This window comes from Pocillopora damicornis, chromosome 1 (genome assembly GCF_964200805.1).
Source record: "Pocillopora damicornis chromosome 1, jaPocDami1.2, whole genome shotgun sequence".
NCBI lineage: Eukaryota > Metazoa > Cnidaria > Anthozoa > Scleractinia > Pocilloporidae > Pocillopora > Pocillopora damicornis.
In genome coordinates this window covers 27472891-27494320 of record NC_142670.1, presented here as the reverse complement: position 1 = coordinate 27494320, position 21430 = coordinate 27472891, and the positions used below count along the sequence as shown (strand labels likewise).

Below are 21430 nucleotides of genomic sequence, written 5' to 3'. Positions count from 1 at the left end.
TTTTTTTACTTAATTGATTTTGCCCGGTTTTTACTTGGGACAAATTTATCGGCGATATGTTTTTCAAAATTTGATGAAGAAAAATTTGTTTAACTAAACAACCTTTTCGTTAGTTTGGAAAGACCCCATGTTGAACAATTTTGGTTGAACAGATATTAGGAATTAAGCGGTAGTAGATGTCCGTTATATTGTACACTGAAACCAATTACCTCAAAAATAGTAATTTCCATAGCCAATGAGGAGGATGAGGTACCTTGTTACACCGGCAGAAAAGAATTGTCAGATAAAGAAGATGCAACAGTAGACACTGAAGACAGTGAAAAGACTTTGATCAAAAGGTGTGTTTTTCTGCAATGACTCAGTTGTTTGCGTTTCCCATGTTTTTTTTTTTGTCATGGAATCAAAGACCATTGTAAAGGGCAGGGTTGGAGTTGCTAGGAGGTGTTATCTAGTGGCAACTTCTGACAAAGTGCTCTGACTAAAGAGCAACCCTCCGGACTTTTTTATAAATGACAGTTACTTTATTTTATTTTATCTTCTTTTTAATCTTATGTTAACTAAGTTCATGCTTAATAACTGTAATGCTATTATTAATTTATTACATTTATGCTCAAATCACTGGTGATCCTTACAGTCTGATTGGCTCTCATTGCCACGATTTATAGATGAAATGCACCATTTTTGCTCTAAACTACATCGATTTCCCAGCTAATGAGGGAGTTCTACGAAAATACAGCAGCAAATCAGATTTGACGGATTGTTTTAGGAAATAAATCAAATTGCAGAAAAAAAGAAAGACAACTTTTGCAACATTTTACACACCAGCTCAGTACTGGATCAATAACATACATGTATTTGTACAGGCTTGCTAAATTAATTTGCTAAATGACAAACAGTTGCCAAATGAATAAAAATCTTTATTCATTTAGCAACTGAATTTTACAGATTTAAAATAAATGTAATGAAGTGGTAATTGAACTTTGTACCATGCACTTTTGGTTTGAAATCATACTTGTGATTTCAAGTCTAACTGCTGCTGCACAATCCTTTGATTCAGATGTCACGCGTGTAATTTCAGAACAAATTTTACTCCACCCACTTCAATTACCATGTTCTACAGGCATTTAACATTTATTTTTTTTAGTGTTTCCATCAATTAATTATTATCAAAAATATATATTAGATTTGGTTTTAAATTAAGTGTCAATATCTGAATGAGTTTTTCAAACTGCCAGTTTGCAACTTGCATTTTAAATGCCTTCGTCATTGCTCACTTCACTTAGGAAAAATCTCTTGAAAATGCTGGATAATTAATTTTCCTTTGTATTTCAGAGGAAAAATCGGAGGTAAGGAAGACACATGGCACCTGAGGGAAGCTGGTGCCTCTATCAAACTTTGCGGTGGAGCTGTACAACAACCCGTGCCATTTACGTGTAGATGCTTATTGTGGAACCCTAAGACCCTCTCCCCACCCATTGCCAGTGATGAGATATTAGTTAGCAGTGTTATTGAACTATCTCATGATGGCCCACCAGATCTGGAGCATAGGGAAAGTGTTGAAGGAATAAGTTTTACTGTATCTTTGCTGCACAGTGCCCCATATTTGGAGGGGTATGAGGTGGTTATCAAGCAACTGACTGACCAAGAGAACAATAAATGGGTAGAATTGAAGACAGAGAATACTTGGCATGGATCAGGTAACGTTATGTTGTTATTAAATGCAAATGTGAATAACTTAATGAATGATATTCCCAGGCTCCCTCTTTCACTGGCATCAATGTCAGTATCTGAGCAATTGTGCATCTCCCCCTCTCCTAGCACAGAATGAAACCTAACTTGTCACCCGAACTCGTCAGTTGACTTAATTCGTGGCTTAAAGGAGAAGGAGTAGGTGTTCATTGACTTAGTTACCGACACTGATGGATTTTTAGAACTTTTTTTTCGTCTCTTCTATACCCTGTTGGGTAGTGTATACCTGAGGGTTATTTTAAGGGCCTGTTTACATGGAGGTGGGGGACCCCAGGTAGGTGAGGTACCCGCCTAACCGTGGTCGAAAAATAAAACACGTTTACATACAATCTTACAACCCAGGGGTGCTGGGGTGAGATTTCTTGAGGTTGTTGTTGCGCTTGCAATTAGGGATTTTAAGTATAGGCGTTCCAAGCTCACATGACGAGAAAGACGAAAGATTAATTATCGGACACGTATGTATTTATTCATGAAAGCGTCACGTGTTGTGTTACACGGTGTTAGGTTGCGTCGATCTACAACGCTAAATTTTCCGAAATGAGAACATTTTACATTCCTTGCGTGTCCGTTACGGTTTCTGGTGATTTCTGCCATGAAACGGCTAGGAAATGTTCGAAGTTTTAAAAAATACATGTTTCGTAAACGTGATCAAGATAGAATAAGAAATTATATGGACAGGCTGGTTACCCCACTAAGGCGCCAACCACCTCACCTACCTGGGGTTCCCCACCTCCTAGTAAACAGGCCCTAAATCTGTTCCATACCCTCTTGGGAAGTGTATACCTGAGGGTTATTTTTAATCTCTTCTATACCCTCCTGGGTGGTGTATACTTGAGGGTTAATTTTTAATCTCGTCTATAACCTTTTGGGCAGTATATACTTAAGAGGTTACTTTTAATATCTTCTATACCCTCCTGGGTAGTGTATACCCGAGGGTTCTTTTTAATTTCTTCTATACCGACTTGGTTAGTGTATACCTAAGGGTTATTTTTTATCTCTTCCATACTTTTCTGGGTAGTGTATACCTGAGGGTTACTTTTAATCTCTTCTACACCCTCTTGGGTAGTGTATACCTTTGGGTTATTATTAATCTCTTCTTTGCTCTCTTGGGTAGTGGATACCTGAGGGGTATTTTTATCTCTCCTATACCCTCTTGGGTAGTGTATACCTGAGGGTTATTTTAATCTCTCCTATACCCTCTTGGGTAGCGTATACCTGATGGTTATTTTTAAGATCTTCTTTACCCTCCTTCCAGTACGACAGTCGCGTTAGACGGTATTCGTAAGCGTAAATTTGTTCACAATGACCTAAAATGCAATAACGTTGTTTTAGAGAAACGTGAAGAATAGCTTCTACCTTGTTATAGTCCGATTTTGGCAAGAGTGTTGTCTTCGGAAAAGCTAAAAATACTGTTCCAAAACCTCGCACTGAAAAGGCCATTACAGGAATCATTGCATTGCGCCGAAGCTTGTAGACGGAACAGGGAGACCGTCAGTTGAAAGAGATGTGTCAGATGTGTATTCTCTGGATTATCTGATCAACACAGTTTCTGGACTTTAAAAGTTGAAAACCATGACCTGTATAAATAAGGGTCAGTTAGCCTTAAACAGGCCTAGACTTTCGATTATAAAGGTGAACTCAACTTTACCGGTGCCGCTTTTTAGGCTATTTTGAGTCTCTTCTTTGTACGTGTTTTAAATTGTTCCTGTCTCAAGTTGCTGTAACATTTATTGTTGTCTTCTTTAAGACATGCTCTGTTTCTACCAAAAAAAGCTCGGCGTACCGTCCTATAAGTTATTTCGAACTAGACCCGTTAAGTATGTTTGAGGCATTTCTCTGGACTCTTGTTTCTGGACAATGAGCGAACGAAAAGTCGAGTTGTATCCGGAAAATGGCTTGAAATGTAATAATCGGAAGTTGCGGTTTTTTCCATTTTAGTCGAGGGGAGCTTTATTAACTATCGGATGTGCTGGAATGTTCAGCGAACACCCCATACCACCGAGAAGTTCAAACCTTGGCATGGATTACCTATGCATAAATTAAATTTGCATAAGATATTTTTCCGGCGCTAGCTTGTCATGATCACTATAATATAAATTTTTCTTAATTACCAAGTTGAAGACTTCAAAACACAGCTAAAGGAAGTAATTCCAATCAATTATTTTTTTTTATGCAGAAACTTCAGTTCCCAAGTGGCTTTTCCCATTTGCACAAGCTGTTGGTGCGCAATTAAGAGTTTCATCATTTGCTGCGATCTGGCGTCCTAAGTCTTTCACCTTTTCAAGAAGTACTGCAATAGGTCCGGAATTGACCTGTACTGTGCCTGACTTCCCTGATGTCAATGTCCAAATTCCTCAGAGTTGTGTTCCTGTTTATCAAGATTTTTTTTTGACAATCAAGGTACATGGAACTATAAAATTCTATACATGCGTAAGTCCTGCAACTTTTTCATTTTCCAGTTTTGAAAGTTATGAGATTGGTGTGAGGGGCTTGTCAAAAGCAAGAAGACAAAACAAAGGTGTTATATGAGTACAGCCTATACCCTCAGTTACTTGCAATACACGCCATGAACTCGGTGGCAAAATTGATGGAAAGAGAGATATTAATTAACAACTTTAAGCTAAATACAGAACAGCGTTGCATGTGCTTACATGTGTGTGAAGATACATTTAGTAATGTTCTAATCAATAGTTTCCGTAACCTGAACTATTTTTGGTACTACTGTCTCCAAATGTACTCATGGATCCTGGCAATTCTCTTTTAAAGACTAGATTTTGGAAAACTCAGTTTAAGCAACAAACAGAACTTTTGTTTTTGTTTTGCTTCAATAAAAATGTCAAATTGAAATCACTCCTGTCAGGTAAATTAGCTTTGCGGTTTGTGTTAGTTTTCAATTAACGCAATTAGTGGATGAAGTTGAGCATGATATCATAATGAATTAGCAAAACCAAAGTCTAAGTTATCGGCCGAAGACGAAGATAACACATACAAAAGGTTTGATGAGTTATGATATCATGCAAAAACCAAATTAAATTATTATTTTATCATACATCTATTAAACAAACTGCAAAAGAAGACACTTCTCTCTAAATTTGCAAAAGTTTGAATACTTCACAAACAGTCAGGGCTTGGAAACTAAGCAGAAGTTGAACTCGACATGATAACTGCAATATCTGCTGCAGATATTGGGTTATTATGTTAACTTCACACTTTATTGGAAATTGATTGAGTGCTTTTGACCAATCAGACCTTTTATATTAAGTCCAATGTATACATTTGTTCATAATAATGCTTATATTGCTACATAAAACTTTAAGAGGGTATTTATATTGTGTACTATAATTTTGGGTAATTTTAAAATTTCATCCTGAAATTCACTTTTCACAATGTAAAGCAAATGAACTCTATGCTGGGAGTAGTTGAACATGTCCAACATAACTTTTTTTTGCTTTTAAATCCAGGTACAAGAATTCCCAAGCAGTGAGCTAAAAGGAGAGGGAGGACTTGTCGGTCCAGTTCTTGACATTTCAGGCTCTCAAAATGTCACTCTTAACGCGCCTGTAACCATCAGCATTATTATCACCCTCCGTAAAGGAACACAAGAGTTGGCAGAGTTATGTCCTGGTGAACTTAGGATATTATACTGTGAGTCACTATTTGAACCACATGACTGGAAAGACATTACAGATCACTTGGATGAACCGCCACGTCTTGTAGATGGGAAAGTGCAATTCAAAGTTAGGCATTTCTCTAAGTAAGTATTTATTGTCGGCTTTATTTGAAAAATATAACGCAAGACCTAAAGGAAATTTAACACTATTATAGTGTACAGTCAGACAAGCATGTATTTCTGTTAGTTAAATATAGATTCAATAATTGAAATGATCACCCGAATAGGTAGACTCAAGATTATTGTGCAATGGCTGATAATCATTTCTGTTGGGTTGCTTGAACTTTAATTGGTTTTTCCATTTTTATTATTTTTTTTGGTAGATTCCGTCCAATCAAGTTGATCAGATCACTTTTACAATCTGCTTCAGGCTTCACTGAGTTTGTAAGAAAACTTTGCAGTAGGTCTAGGCCTCAGTATGCCCGATTTTTTACGTGCTTGTGTGAGACTACTGTTCCTGGACATTTTGGACTCAAACTTTTCTGCTATCCTCCAAGACTGCAATATGATGTAAAACGGCAAATATCAGAGTTTGTTGTGCCCTACAAAGGCGGAGGCACCTCTTATAAACCAGTCTGTGAAGAAGAGAAAATTTTGGTGTCACTCTCTGAGGCAATCATACCCCAAGGCACAGACGAGAAAAACGCCTTACAATTTGTGAGGTATCATATGATAGAATTTATTTTTGGCCCATTCAGTACACATGATTTAATTGAATACTTTTAGATAGGTCATGCTAGTTTTATATAGCAATGAGTCATTCATTCCATTGTAAAATAGTACATTGTTCAATTGTTAATTAAGCATTTTTCGCCATTGCTTTTCTAAGCTTCTTATCGATCAATAGGGCCATGGAGGTATACATGTTGGTTTTGTTTTGGCGTGATTGTCTTCAAATGCTCGTTTTTAAAGATTCAGTAGGGCTCTCATCAAATGTGCTGTCATTTTCGATTGTAAGAAAAGATTTCAAAGCGTATGCTTCTCTAGACGAAGACTCGGCTGGTGAAGTGTACGTTGGGTTTGTCTCATTTAAATTCATTTCATTTTTTACAGATTCCGCGAGAACGAAGTTTTTTACACAGGTGGTGAAGTCTGCTTAGGAAGTGACAATGTTCCAAAATTGAAGTTTTTCGACCAAAGTCGTGAACTTTTGTGCAACGTGGTCATAGTATTAGCGTCTCAAGTAGGTGACATTTTACGGTTTGTGGATTTGCTAATTAAATGCACTTTTAGCCCAGAGCTAATATGTTACTGATGCCAACCTTGCTAAAGTAGATGACTGTAAACTAAAATGATTAATAGCGCTGTAACCACAGGCAGCCCAATCTCCAGTTATGAGATTATCATCTGGCGAAATAAGAGTCTTGGCGAAAATTTGAGGTTTTATGGAAATAATTACCGTCGCTCTTAGGAAGTAAAAAGACAGTCAAATTCTCAATAAATATATCTCACCTTAATTCCAAAGTGCATTGCTTGTTGTCTGACCACTTACTATATTGAAAAGGAGCCATTTTAGCGAGTTATCCATTTCTAGGTGTCCTTCTCCTAGGAGTGGTAAACCTAGTTTCCGAGTAAGATAATGCGGTCATTTTAAGGCGGCACGAAACTTGTTGAGGACAAATCACTGGAAACAAAAGACTGAGGCACGTCGAATAGGTAAAGAAACGTCCTGCCCACAGGAAATAGTACATGAACATACAGGACCTTGCAAGTTTTTGATTTAGTGTACCACTTTTACTTTTCAGTTGCTTTAAAGTCACTTTCTATGCCTCTGCCTTTTTTCTTAATTATTTTTCCTTTTTCTTATTATTTAGTTTTTTTTAGTCTTTTTTTCCTCATTTCTATTCACTTGATACGCGCCCGTAATATTGCGAATTTTCCCTCCATTTAGGTTCCCTTTCTTGTCACCTTTGATCATGAAGAAGGAGGTGGTAAGTTGTTTTTGTTATTGGTTTCGTGTTGTTCGAATAAATACAATTTACTAGACCAATCGTCATTTGTTCTAAAATATTCAAACAAATGTAGTATTTAGTGACAGAGCAACGAGTTCTCAACGCAAAGTCATGATAATTTGTCTTACTTCATGTGTTTATATATCGGGGCATGCCCCATCACACTCGAGAGTGATGGCTTAGTGTCTGTGACGTATCAGTAGACTCGATGTAGACCTTCAAGGTATGTGTGTCTTTCCTAGTAAGGAATTTGATAGCCAAAAGTGTGAAACATTAAATTGTAAAGCATTCAAATGTAGAATCATCGTCATGCAGCCTTGTTGTGGCTACTAGGAAGAAGATACGCCAATCTGCAACTAGTACCGAGATTGAAAATGTTGCGATGGATTTTCCTTTTTATTGCATTTTTATCAAGCTTGCATATTGCTGTTATACGTTTATCTATGGTGAAATTCTTTTCATGCAGAAAAACTGGCATTGTTTTTACGGTATAATCTAACCGACAGAAAAACACTACAATCCCACAAACTCAACTAATTTACTAAACAGCGAGCAATGTTCTTAACAAAGAGCGACTTCTGAAAGCATTATCGTTCATAAGCTTAATTAAGCCCACCGCAGTCTATACACTAGCTCACCACTGCCTCCAAAGTACCATGAAATGAGCAATCTTCCGTAGTAACTCCCTCTCGGTGTAGCTTTCAAAACAGTCGTCGCTCTGACAACAACAAGAACTACCTCTACTACTACATAAGTGAGTTTTTATACTTATATATATATATATATACATATATATATATATATATATATGTATAGGTATATGTATATATATATATGCGTGTGTGTATGTATATATATATATATATGTATATATATATATATATATATATATATATATATATATAGGAAGTCTGCAAGCCGATTTTCGCGTGGAACAGTGCTCAATACGTTGAAGCAGAGCAGAATAAATATTATGAGAGGGAAAAAGGGACGCAACTACATTTCCCGACAAGCCTGTTTCGTGAATCGCTTCACTATATATATATTCACAAAGCGTTCTGAAACATTCCAGAAGCTTGCGTGCCGGCGTGCCGGAACTATTTTAGAAGTGTTACCTAATAAATGCGTTCCCGAAAGTTGTCTGGTATGCAAGTCAGCATGATTCAGCTTATATTTACAACAATTACTGATAACATTATATTTACTAGACATCCTCTATAACTAGTTATATTGTGAACAAAATAAAAAATAACGAATAAAAACTGGGCGCTATCACTAATCCAACACCCGTGTATCGTGAAAAACTATCACCTATTCCAGCATTAGTTACTGGAGACTGGTTAGAAGTCGTCATTAAATGACCTCCATTTTCAAGATGATTGTTGGGCCATACGCTATAACACTTGCGCTAGTTCTCCATCTAGCCATCTCATTAACTCCTTTATTATGCAGATATTTGCGCTCAAAGTGTGAAACATTCAACTGTAGAGCATTCAAATGTAGAATCGTCGTCATGCAGCCCTGTTGCGGCTACTAGGAAGAGGAAACGGCAATCTGCAGGTAGTACCAACATTGAAAATGTTGCGATGGATTTTCCTTTTTATTGTGCTTTATCAAGTTTGCATATTGCTGTTACACGTTTATCTATGGTAAAGTATCTTGCGGAAAGACTGGGACTATATTTATAAGACATTCTTTACTCCTCATTATAATTCGAATATTATTTAAAAAATAATGAATTAAAACTGGGCGCTATCACTAATTCAACACCTGTGTATCTTGAACAACTATCACCTATTCCAACATTAGCGGCTGGAGATTAGCTAGGAGACGTTGTTAATGACCTTCATTTTCAAGGTGATTTTCAGGTCATACGCCATAACACCTGCGTTAGTGCTCAACCCTGCCATCTTATTAAGTCCATTATTATGCAGATATTTGGGCCCAAAGTGTGAAACATTCAACTGTAAAGCATTCAAATGTAGAATCATCGTCACGCAGCCCTGTTGTGGTTCCTAGGAAGAGGAAACGGCAATCTGCAGGTAGTACCGAGACTGAAAATGGTGCAATGGATTTTCTTTTTTATTTTTATTATTATCAAGTTTTCATATTGTTGTTACACGTTTATCTATGATGATATTTGCTTATGCAGAAAGACTGACATTATATTACTTGGACATCCTTTACACCTCGTTAAAGTGCGAATTGAAACAGGGCGCTATCACTCATCCAACACCCATGCATCTTGAACAACTATCACCTATTTCAGCATTAGCGGCTGGAGACTAGCTAGGAGACGTTGTTAATGAGTCTGGAAAATTTCTAAGCGTTTTTTTTTTTTTTTTTAAGAGGTGGGAAAATGGTTCTCCTGCTTCTGCAAATATCCCTTTGCTTAAGCCTGACAGTCTTCAAGGCCAACGATTCGGTATTGATTGATACCCAAAAGACAAGTCGCCTTTCGCCACAACTGTTCACCATTCGCCAAAGCCCTGATGCACCTTTCTAATTTTTCCTTCTCCTCCCATTATTATCCTCAGATTTGATTAAGGCTGATGGACCATCAGCTGACGAGTTAGAAGATCTGTCTCTGGAACTTGGAGAAAAATGGGAGAAATTAGGAAGACGCCTGGGATTCAATCAAGCTGCGATAAGTAACTTTGATGAAGCTAAAAGGAGGCTGGCAAAGAAGGCTTTTGAAATGTTACTCGCTTGGAAACAAAAGGAAGGCTCAAATGCCACATATAAAGTTTTGTACGATGCCCTGTGTAACAAAAAGGTTCAATGCAAACTTCTTGCAGAACGGTTTTGTTGCGATAAGATTGTAGGAAATGCCTTTGCTTAGTGATATGTTATAAAGACTGAGTCTTTTCTGTCTTACGTCATACGTCTTTGTGAGTAATTCAAAGCCAAAGAGCGTCTGTATCGAGAATTCGCGCTTAGTAAGTACGTTATTCATTTTCCTTGCGCTTGAAGATGGGGAAAGAATAGATATTTACTCGTGTTTTTGCATCCAAGAACCGCTGGCTAAAGAGCCTTGAGGTCGAAATTCACTCAGATATTTAGAAGGACAAAGCTGAATAACGTTTGCATATGTGCTAGGCTTTGGCGAGGAAAACGGATTTTGAGTCACGTGCACGTTCGATTTTCTATGCTATGATTTCAGGGCGTTGTTTCCTTGCTGCTTTTCTCTACATCCAAAAACTTTTTACACCCTCTAAATATTTTCAACTTAATTTTTGTCTTAAAAGCACTGGAAACAGGAAAATGCCTACAACGACAACAAGATGCCTCTGTTTTATATGCCAGCCCTATCTTTGTCCGCAAATTTCGCTGAATTTTAACCTCGAACGCGGATTGACCGCGTAGCTGTGACGTAGCATTTCGTTATTCAGCTCTGTTGTCCAGAAAATGTAACGCACATTACCACCCTCAAGCATCTTATTTCATACCTCACAGCTTGAAATTAGAATGGATTTTCTCGTTTTTATTCTCAGTGCATTTCTTAAGGAACAGACATGGAGTTGTAGACATGTAGTTTAATAGTCAACAGCTTCTTTAGGTGGTGGTCAGTTACTATGCTCTCGTATTCTTAATTTTTAATTCAGGTTGACAGCGGAAGGAAAATTAGATGCTAGACACCGTTTGAGTTGACTTTATCGTTTGTGGTCAGCTTGAGGTAACAGCATAATTTTGCATAGAGTGAGATTCCCCCTGTCTCAGTGTGGTGGATAAGCATAAAACGTGTAACGGCCTTAGAATAAAATTTGTAGATACTGAGCTGCCATATTGTTCTTTAAAAGTGTGAAAGGTCGACAAAAATTAAATACGCAACTTCTCTTCCACAGGCTTAACTACCATAACTGTTTGTAGCGTGTTTGTTAATTTCGGTTTAGATTGAATGAAACGACGGTAAATGACTTCGAATTAAGATCTAGATATCACCGGTCGATTGAAGGGTTTACGCGCGAGATCAGTAGTCAGTGAAGCAATATGCCAGAATATCGTATTGGCATCTCTTGAATCTTCTCTTGATGTCGCTATTTATGACTGTTTACTTCAACGGTTTTTCTCTAACGTGTCAAACTCCTCTGATAAGCGTAGAGAATTCAAAAGAAAAGTCACTTTTCAACTCGTGTCGATGTTTAAATTCTCCTCTTTCAACTGCTCCGGCTGGAAAGACCTCTGCTTTAACTGCATACTGGTGTAAATTTCTTTAAACCAACTGTCTGCTATCTTGGCAACTCTAGCCATTGAAATTCTAAATTTGTCCACCATCTGTTTCTTACGGTGCGAAAGTTAGATTTTAACGAGGACAAGCTTGAACTAGAATATCTTCGTGCATGACATAAACTGATCCAGACATCAATGAAGTTTTATATTTAGTTTTAAAGTTGCATCGATGTTGTTATTGAGCCACGAAAGAGATTCAAAAGTCTGATATGATAGCCTCTATGAAATTCTGTCCTGGAAACTGGAGTTGTGGCAACATCACGGTTACCATGAAAACCAACAATACATTTTATTGATCTGAAAAAGTATTCATTTGACCATCTACTAACACTTTCACTGGTTCAGTCTCTCAAAATTTTAACATAAGAGGTTTTAAAAGGCTTGGGTATTAGTTAAAATTGGCCAACTTGATGCAACAACTCAGGTTATACATTGAATGCACACTTTTTTAAACATTTTTTCATTAATGCAGTTACCTGCTAGCAAAACATTATAATACATTTCAACCCAACCATTTTCTAACGAACGCCATTATGAAATAATTATGCAGATACCCTGGCTAAATAGAAAAACGGTTAGTATATACAACACATGTCTTATAAGCCACCTTCAGACTAAGCGAGCGGCATCAAGAAAGGTGTGTAAGGGAACAGGGTCGCTTACTTCTGTCACTCATTTGCTTCTCACACCTGTTGCGGACGAGTTCATGTGGCTGGGCTATCAGGGCGAGGGACTGAGGATTTTAGCAAGCCATTAGATTTAAGGGAAAAGTTAATGAGGAGAGTGACTGTTTTTGGAGCCTAGAAAATATCATTGTGTAAAGCCATACAGATACTAGCAAACTCATTCTTATAAACTAGTACGAGGAAGGATACAATATTTTACTTCATAGATTTGATTCACAGGCTGTGCACAAAAATTAAATTGGGCTATTAGAACTAAAATCCCTAAGGAATGATAAAACGTAGCCGGGTTAACATTGAAGTCGCCTCAAGCGCTCAAGTCGTTGTTTTCAAATGTCAGTTTTTTTTGCGAATACAAGAACGTGTATAGTATAAAGACCAGTATCTTAGACAATGGCTCCGAGAAACCGAATTAAGTACAAAGATAATAGGGTTATACTGCAAAAATGATTGAGATCGTTGCAAAAATGGTTGCGGCAAGGATGCGTTATTACCAGAAATAGAAGAAATGGGCGCGGTTTGCCTCAGATGGCCAATACTGAGACGGACTTAAAACAACAAAATAAATTTAACAACCGGGCAAACGAAGTCAGGTTGAGAAGTTTTTTGCCGCACAAGCAATTCACTCCAAGTTTACTGCAATCGTGGCAATTATTCGATGAACCATGTTTTCAATAAAAGTTTCCCATCTGCCGCAACCTTGTTTCAGTTTTTTTTTTTCGGTTTTCCTTTAGGAGAGGCGAAATTCTGCTGTGAGAAGAATAAATTTCGCAACTAATTGACAACTGGCAAAATTTAAAAAATCAACCATTCACATTATTTTTCGTCCATAAGTTTCCAACATTTTGGTTTTTGCAGAATTTTGTAAGCGTGTCTAAGAAAGCCATAAGGTCTGTTTGTTTGATTGTTTGCTGGTACGTATCACAAAGACAAGTGATTCCCAACTTCCGGTTGTAGCCCAATTCACTTCCGCTTTGTTGCTCCCAGCAAAGTTGAAACCACTCAGATTACTCGGGATACATTGTGCTCTGTTAAAGATGGCGGACAAAGGAAAATGAAAATTTACCCGAAACAATCAGCTCTAAGGGAAAAGATTACAGAAGAATCTCAGGTTTTGCGAAGCCTCTTGCTGACCGCAAAATAGAGGTAAGATTTTAGTCGACTCATCGTGTTCAGTACGCTGAAGTAGTGCGTGTAGTGAACACAAGGATATGTACGTTTCAACAAAGTCAGCTTCAAGATTGTTCAAGACTTGGTTATTTAGATGCCGGTACACGTTGCTGCTAGGGATTGTAGCTAGGGATTGTTCCAGTTTATGCTTACATTTCTTTTTCTGAGCAATTGCTCGTATTAATCTTAATCGTGACAAATTACTCAACAGGAATGTTATTTTGAACCTAGAATGAAAAAATGACATCTAAGGCACGTGAGGTTTGGTTTGTTTCTTTTTAACCCTTTAACCCCCAAGATCTAATTGTTAAATCTCCCCTCTAGCTGCTACACATTTCTTGTAAATTAGTTGTAAGAATTTGTTGTTAAATCAGCATAACAACTTTTCCCTGATAAGCTCCAAGATTCTTGTTACCTGTTTGCTGGATAATGTGAGGATATTATCAGGAGAAGTTTCATGTTAATCACTTCTGGGAGTTAAATGGCTAATTAAGCTTACATAGTGCTAAGGATTTACTTATGTTTTTCTCCATAGAAAAATAGCAGTTATGTGTAGTTGCTGCTTAAAATGAATTCTTCAGGACAAATTTATCTTCAGGTTTTTTTTATTTATTGTTTTTCTTGTTTTGCTTTATTTTGTTTCAATTTACCCTTCAGCATAATGCAACTTGTGGTTAAATTAATTAAGTGCAGAATGGATTCTTTGGCTCACCACTGAAATGAAACAAAAAAAGTTTAGTCAAAGTCATATTTCATTTTTGATTACAACTTATTAAATGGTCGCAGTGTGATAAAGGTGTGAAAAGAGTAACACTAAAGAGTAGTCACATGTCAGCTGTTAAAGCACTATGGTGGTGTGATCTCTGAGAAGATTTGTTTGCCACTGCACTTTAGGATTACAGAGAGTAACTTAACTGTTTAATATGTGTCTTCTTCTGAAATTTTGCCCCCTTATGTGACTTAATTAAAAGAAAGAAGGAAACTTTTAAGAAATGAATGAAATGCTTTCTTGCTGCCAAAAATCACATTGACATAATTTATTTTAAATTCATATAGTTTTTTCTTTCCATTGCATTTTTATTAAGCTATTTTGTTTTCAAGTCTGTTACTTTCATATATATTTTTTTTTAATTAAAAAAATTTAACAATTCATAAGATTAATTTTTTCTTTCCTAAGTTTCCCATATTTTAGGCTTTGCAGAATTTTGTAAGAGTTTTTTTAACCCTTAAACTTCCAGAGGTGATTAATATGCAACTTCTCCATATAATAAATATACATTTTCCAGCAAACAGGAAATGAGAATACTCAGACTTATCATGTCAAAGTTGTCATCTTGATCTAACACTGAATCCTTGTCCCTAATTTACCAGGAAAAATGTAACAGCAAGAGAGGAGAACTAACAATCAGATCTTGGAAGTAAAAAGGTTTAAAGAAAGCTATATGGTCAGTTTGTTTGTTTGTCTGTTACTTTTTTGGCTTAATTTACTTATTTTGTATCATTCATGTAAGTTCTTTACCGTAAATTTTACTCATTCTGATTTATTTATCATTTTTCTCCGTCGCTTTAAATCATTCTCTATTGTCTTTAACCAGCTGTTTCTCCCTGGATCTCGTACAACATTTGTTAGTGTCTTCTGTTTTCCTTTATTTTGTTTTCTATTTCTAAAGTTAGTTATTATTTGTAATTTATTTTAGCAACTGCTTCAATTGTTTACCTTGCTTCGATTCTTGAGTTTTTTTTTATTTTGTGTGGAAGGACATGCATATCAAAGAGCATGTTTTTGTTTGGACTGTTAAAAGTATATTTGGCCATCATGAGCACCTTTGGGACTGTGATTCCCACAAACCACCAAATTTGCATCTTTTTTTCTCTTTCATTTATCTTTTTTGAACCAATGATGCTGTTGTTTTGTTCAGCTTATCAACTTTGCTGAGCAAGTCTCCAACATCTTGCAGTTCCCTTCAGTCTATAATTTTCCCCTTCACCTGCATACCTACTTCTTGATATATACCGATGATAAGATATTACCCAATTAATTTGTCCTAAAGAGCTGTCTAATTTTGGTTGCCAGCAATTCTGATTTTTTTTGGCTCAGTATATGATGGATGACAACCCAATTGGTCGCCTTTGACAACCCATGCCTTTGTTGGAGAAAAGAATGCTCATGCCTGTCAGGTTTATTTCATAAATTATATTACAGCTTCCCTCTTTTATGTTTATTATCCTTCAAATGTTTTTCAACAGACTACTGTTTATGGTGTGTGATCTCTGAAATGATTTTATGAACAAAAGAAACATTTTCCTTCTATAGCAATGCTCTTCATCTTGAATCAAATCTTAAACACAGCGTTTTCCATATAAGATGTAAGGTTTGAAAATTGGGGAATATCACTTGAGGTATATTCTTGCATATCCCCCAGTTTTAGCTAGGGGATACTCCGTCATGTGATGGGTTTAGACCAATGGCCCACAAGCAAATAATTGTATTTGTTGGATTACAAAGGAATTTATAGATCAAGAATAATTTTTTATAAAAGCAAGGTAGCTGATGTATTGTAAGTGTAATGTGTGCTTTTGTAATTAATTAATATTTTAAAATATGAAAAAAGAAGGAAAAAAAACAGAGAGAAAGAAAGAAACCTCTGCAAAATACAAGAGACCAAACTGCTATTTTTGTCTCTGATTGGTTGATTATAGTGCTAGTATTCAAGCAAATCACAAACCATGGGTCATGGAAAAGCGAAGAAATATTAGATTGTTTTTAGGCTCGATCAATGTTTTAAATAGCACTGTGTAGGACAAGTAAAATGATTGATATAGTGTTCAGATCTGTCCCAAATTGTCTCATCTTATCCAACTACCTGAAATCTTGATCCTTTTTAAGTTCTGAGATCTGAGAGTTGATCCACTCAACTAAAAACCTGACATAGTTTGTTTTTAACATTGCTGAGAATATGTATGAGATTGTGTTAATGCTGAAACAAAAATTTGTCGAGTTTTTTTACTAGATATTTTATTTCCTTTATGGTTTTTATTTTATTTGTTTTTCAGGCCCTTCTTTATGCATGCTGTGTATCCCAGAAAGACAACATTACCAAACATACCTGTGAGACAAGCAGTAAGTTTCCTGGTCAAATGATCAGGTGCTCTTTTCTTTCTGTGTTTAATTAGCTTTGATACCATGTTAGATTTAAAACCACAAACTCAATTATTATCATAACAAGATAGTCGAAGGGGGGCACAAAAGTGTCCTCTCAGGGATGATGGAGACTTCATGTTGCTTGACAGTAGTATATCTTGTACTTGGTGACAGATGTTTAAAATATTTTTAGCCATCAAGAGATAAAGCACAATTTAATTACAGAAATTCATTAACTGAAGTTACAGGTTTTCCATACTACACACTGGCTTGAAATTAAAGCTTCTAGGGATAACTTAACAACACTAAACTTTTTCGTAGTTAGAAAAAAAAATTACAATTTGATGTGTCCATCACCCTCTGCCTTCTAAGAATGATCAAATCAAACAATATAATTTAGGGCGTGAAATTAAATTTTTTTTTCTGATAGCCATTTGGCTCCTAAATTCTTCAAAGTGGTAGCCAATTCAAAAAAAGTTGGTCACCATTTTCAAATACAGTCAAAATCTTTTTTTTACACTGTCATCGTTCTAGAAATTAAGTTAGGGAAAAGATCTTTAACGTGCTACAAAGGGAACACTAGAATGTATGATATGCAATGTTCAAGCTCACCTAAATCCAAGATGGCGTCTAGTTATTGATTGAGATGCATGTGCTGCATTTTGGAAACAAACTTAACAAGGAAGTTTGTCGCAGATTAATCAGTCGCCAATTTGGCAACTAATTTTCAGGATTTGGTCGCCAAAGTGAAAAATTTAGTTGCATTGGTGCCTGTATTAGGCAAAATTTCGTGCCCTATAATTATCTTAAGGCATTTTCCAACTGGTTGAAAATGTTTTGAGAAATGTGCACCAGGAATGTACAAAGAGTAGTATTTGTAAGAGATTTTGTTTAGAACATATCATACATAAGAATGCATAAACAGCTGTTGCATTTAAAAATTTATGGTTTCTCATAATTTGTTACAAAAGGTTCCCAAAAAGCTCTGCAGTGGCTTGTACAATTACCAATGCTTTCTAAACATCACTCTTGCATTTGAATTAAGAAATGTACTTTTGGTATTTATCAGAATCACATACGACTTCATACACGATGATAGTTATACTAAAGCAGGTTGTTCGGGGAAGCTCATGGGATTTCCCTTACAAATACATGTGAAATTAAATTAGATTCATAGAATTTAGCAATTGAAAAAACGAAACAAAATTCATCATATTTGGAAGATGATGCTCATGTAACTGTTAAGCTGTTATACACATTTCCCATCTGCAGCCTGTGCTCACATGTGCCAATTCCTGCAAGAACACACTGTCAGCTAAGGAAATCATAGAAGCACAATGATATTATAGAATCCTTCATACATACACATGCATTTGGTATTGTCTGTTTTAGCCCTTTATATTCTAACATTGATACATATGCATATTCTCCATTCTTTTCTCTATGCATTTCCTAATGTTCTGACAAGAGAAATTTGTTCAACAATCAAGACATTCTTTTGTTAGTGATCATGTCCTCTATTCAGTCTCGTGATAAAAATGATAATTTATGGATAATATTGCAAGGAGAAATTAGTTGCTTGTCACTATTTGAGGTTAAAGGTTCAGGGAAAGTTAATGTTTAGTAGAAAACCTGGTGTGCCTGGCCTTTTTTTTCCTCTGGGACAAGTTGTAAGTAAAATAGGGATTCTTATCAATAAAAAAATTGTCATGTATTTAATTTTTTATCTCTCTGAAGTTTCCCTCTTGTTTGATGATGTACTTTTGTTGCAGGCAAAGAAAATTTAATTGTAGAAACTTGAAAAGAGACAACCACACCTGTTACAGCAAAGTTCAGAGACAAAAAATGCCACAGGAGACCCACTCACTTTTTGTCTGGGATGGAAAATGTAGTGAGGAGACTTTTGAGCTTGTGGAAACTTAAAAGATTACTGCTAATACAAAATATATGATACTTACATGGCATACTGAGTATGTTGTGTCCTGTGTACATTTCATTTAAATAATGAGATTATAATTGAAAACTGAAATAGAAGCTAAAATGCTGGGCAGTTGAACCCATGAAGCACAGAAAGATCAGTCATTAAAAATACTGGGCATATGATCATAAAAAAGTCAAGTTTTATCTTAGTTTGATGGCTTGTTATTGAACCTGTGCATTCTAATTATGTCACTTGCTAACTGTAATCTGAAATCCACAAGTTGTAATATTTCTGCCTCAGTGTCCCCATCTTCTGTCCCTGAGATGTCAAAATGGCAGTTGCACTGTGTGATGCTGATAAGGATTTGTTATATCCTATTGTGGCTCCCTTTTCTAAGCTTTTGGAAAGATTATCTAATAAACAAAAAATATCCAGGGTTTATTTCACCTCAGTTGGTTTTTGTAACAGAAAGGAGTACAATAATCCAGTTATACCCTAACACACCACAGGAAGCCCAAGCTTCTATATTAACACTCTGTTAATATATAAATACTGCAAAGATATAAACACTGTAAACTGCTGCTTACAAGCCCCCAACCCCCATATATGAGCCGCCACCCCCCCCCCCCCAGGTTAAATATGCCAATCTACCTTTGGACAAAAAGAAATTGTAAAATGTAAAAGAAAAATATTTAATACTAGGAGAAAGATGAACTTCAAGGGGGAAGTCTCAACCTCAGTTTTGTTATCTTACAGTTTTGCTCGTGTTGCTAGTTTTTTTTTGTTTTTGTTTTAAAGGGCATGTAAACCCAAAAATACATGTTTTTCTTATACTATTTAAAAAGTGGCGTAGAAAACGAATTTGAAATTAGTTTTGTTCAATTCGACTTATTTTAGGAGAAAATCGGCATTTTCAACTGAAATTCCATTTCCGGTAAAAACAATAGCGAGAAGTCGTGACGTAAGCGGTGGAACCAAAATATTGCGCAACACATATTCCCCAGTAGAACTGGTGTGGGAGTTCGTGTAAGTAGCGGTAGTTCGGAAGATGTTTTTTCAGAAGATAGCGACTCGAATGCCTTAAGCTTAGTACATGACAGCGCTGGGGATAATCCAGAATCTTCAGGAGAGTCTAGGCCACGTCCTTAACAATATGAGCCGCGTAGGGTTCACCGAAGCGATCCGCACGAAGACAGTACAGAACATGTCGACAGCGATGCGACCGTCTCGGAAACTCAGACTGGTATTTAATTTACTTTGTGATTTATTTGTATCTAACATGAAAATGCAATAAGGCGAGGGTACAATCTAAAGGAATGCAACAGAATTTTTTTTAACTTGAGCTTCTGAAAGTGTTTTATATAAAATTATCAAAGGTGCGAGTGTGGAACTTGTCAACCAATGCCGACAACTCATGAAAGTGTTTGTTGTACGGAAATCGGGCAATTGTGGCAAAATGGCCTGAAACCCAGATAAGTTGTATCACTGAGCATCCAGGTTTTCAGTTAATTTGCCTCGATTTCTGAGTGCTGAAGACGGCCAAGTACGCGTACAGGCAGCAGCAAAGCACAGATAATCACACCGGAAACGACTAAGCTAAATATTTTCTGTTTCATCTGTTTTGTTACATTTTGAGATCGATTTACTTGAGTTGTTTCTGCCATTGATTTAATAATACAGTACTAGAGCTAGTTGTTTTTCGCTTCTTTCCTGGCAGGAAATTTCGCTAAATTGCCTACAGATAGCTTGTTCGTTGGTGTTGGGGATATCTCGGCAAACACTTTAGGGTCGCTGTGCTATCTTGTGCGGTAAACAATATCCTTCATCTCAGAAGCATTTCCATCGATAAAAAAGTTGTATTATGTACATTTCCTTGTGTGCCCTTCATAATCATCCAACCCTGTTTGTGTTTGCTTCGATTTGAAATATTGAAAAGATAGCTTTGCAAGCTGAAATCAGGATCTTTTAAGTTGTACTCAAAATGATGAATATTGTCCTACTAACCTTTGAATGCATTTTCACTGCTGTAAAAACCGTGACACAAATTCTTCTGCTGTTTCTCTGCAGGGTTTCTCAAAGGAAGCCCCAAGTGGGGCTGGCTTGGATTTTCTTATAGAACATAAGGGTTGATTATGGGATCCTGTATAGAATTATTTTTATCGAACCGACAAAATTCCAGATCACGTTATTACACACTGATATCAACGAATTCTCTTCTCTCTCAGACATGTCAGTGTCTTTTACGGGCTCAGCGCTGGCTCCCGAACAACTGGCTTCCCCATAATATTTCATTAGATGAGAAAAAAGATGTTTTTAGGGAACTAATAAAGCTATTGTTGTTTAATTAACAAAACGTTTTCATGTAAATCGATTTTGTACTTTCTCTGTTGACCTCTAACGTTTGAAGAGCTCAACTTCTTTCTCAGTTCGGTCGGCCACTTCCGAATACTCGTCGTCTGCCGACTGTATGGGTCGTTTTTATACTTCCGAATAATTTGCTTCTGGTGAGGCCTGAATCGTCGGTACAGCACCAGGAAGAAAAATGACTGCTACAAACAACAGAACGTTCGAACGGCTCGACGAAATCGGCTATTTTCACTTGAACAAATTTCACAAATTGTCGCTTCAAATTTGCGTCATTTGGAAATATTTGCATTGTATGCCCAGTTTTGTTTGAATCAGTACAAAACTGGACGACACAACGCTTCACCATTACGAAAAAATTGAATATATTGAAGCAAACTGTAAGTAAAAAAATCATGAAGAGACCAGCAAACAACGAAAGACTCCTTCGTGTCTCACGCGATTATAAAACGAGACTTTGGAGGGTCCACCCGTGACGTCACAGGAAAGATGGCGCCACTCAAGATGGCGAATGTTTCGAATTTGGAAGAGCTTTTACAAAGTGAAAAT

At 36.5% G+C, this 21430-nt stretch overlaps 1 protein-coding gene and 1 long non-coding RNA gene across 4 annotated transcripts in view; both read left to right on the top strand.

Annotated features, from left to right (window-relative positions):
• LOC149053057 (uncharacterized) overlaps nt 1-18963 on the top strand; it is a 252015-nt gene extending 233052 nt beyond the window's left edge. Inside the window, exons 9-20 of the mRNA XM_089213041.1 lie at nt 221-338; nt 1333-1697; nt 3926-4149; nt 5211-5503; nt 5743-6081; nt 6473-6602; nt 7311-7350; nt 8824-8931; nt 9306-9413; nt 9909-13430; nt 16509-16575; nt 18369-18963. Of these exons, the coding sequence (XP_089069167.1) occupies nt 221-338; nt 1333-1697; nt 3926-4149; nt 5211-5503; nt 5743-6081; nt 6473-6602; nt 7311-7350; nt 8824-8931; nt 9306-9413; nt 9909-10213 (2030 nt within the window). The 3' untranslated portion in view covers nt 10214-13430; nt 16509-16575; nt 18369-18963. The remainder of the gene's footprint in view (nt 1-220; nt 339-1332; nt 1698-3925; nt 4150-5210; nt 5504-5742; nt 6082-6472; nt 6603-7310; nt 7351-8823; nt 8932-9305; nt 9414-9908; nt 13431-16508; nt 16576-18368) is intronic.
• A 348-nt stretch (nt 18964-19311) lies between these two features.
• Nucleotides 19312-20870, top strand: LOC149053056 (uncharacterized). Of its 3 annotated transcripts, none has more exons than XR_016188855.1 (2): nt 19312-19760; nt 20235-20577. It is a non-coding gene; the product is annotated as an uncharacterized LOC149053056 (long non-coding RNA). The 3 variants fall into 3 exon arrangements; XR_016188854.1 differs by having other exon boundaries at nt 19894-20577; XR_016188852.1 differs by lacking the exon at nt 20235-20577 and adding an exon at nt 20585-20870 and having other exon boundaries at nt 19349-19760.
• The last annotated feature ends 560 nt before the right edge of the window (nt 20871-21430 follow it).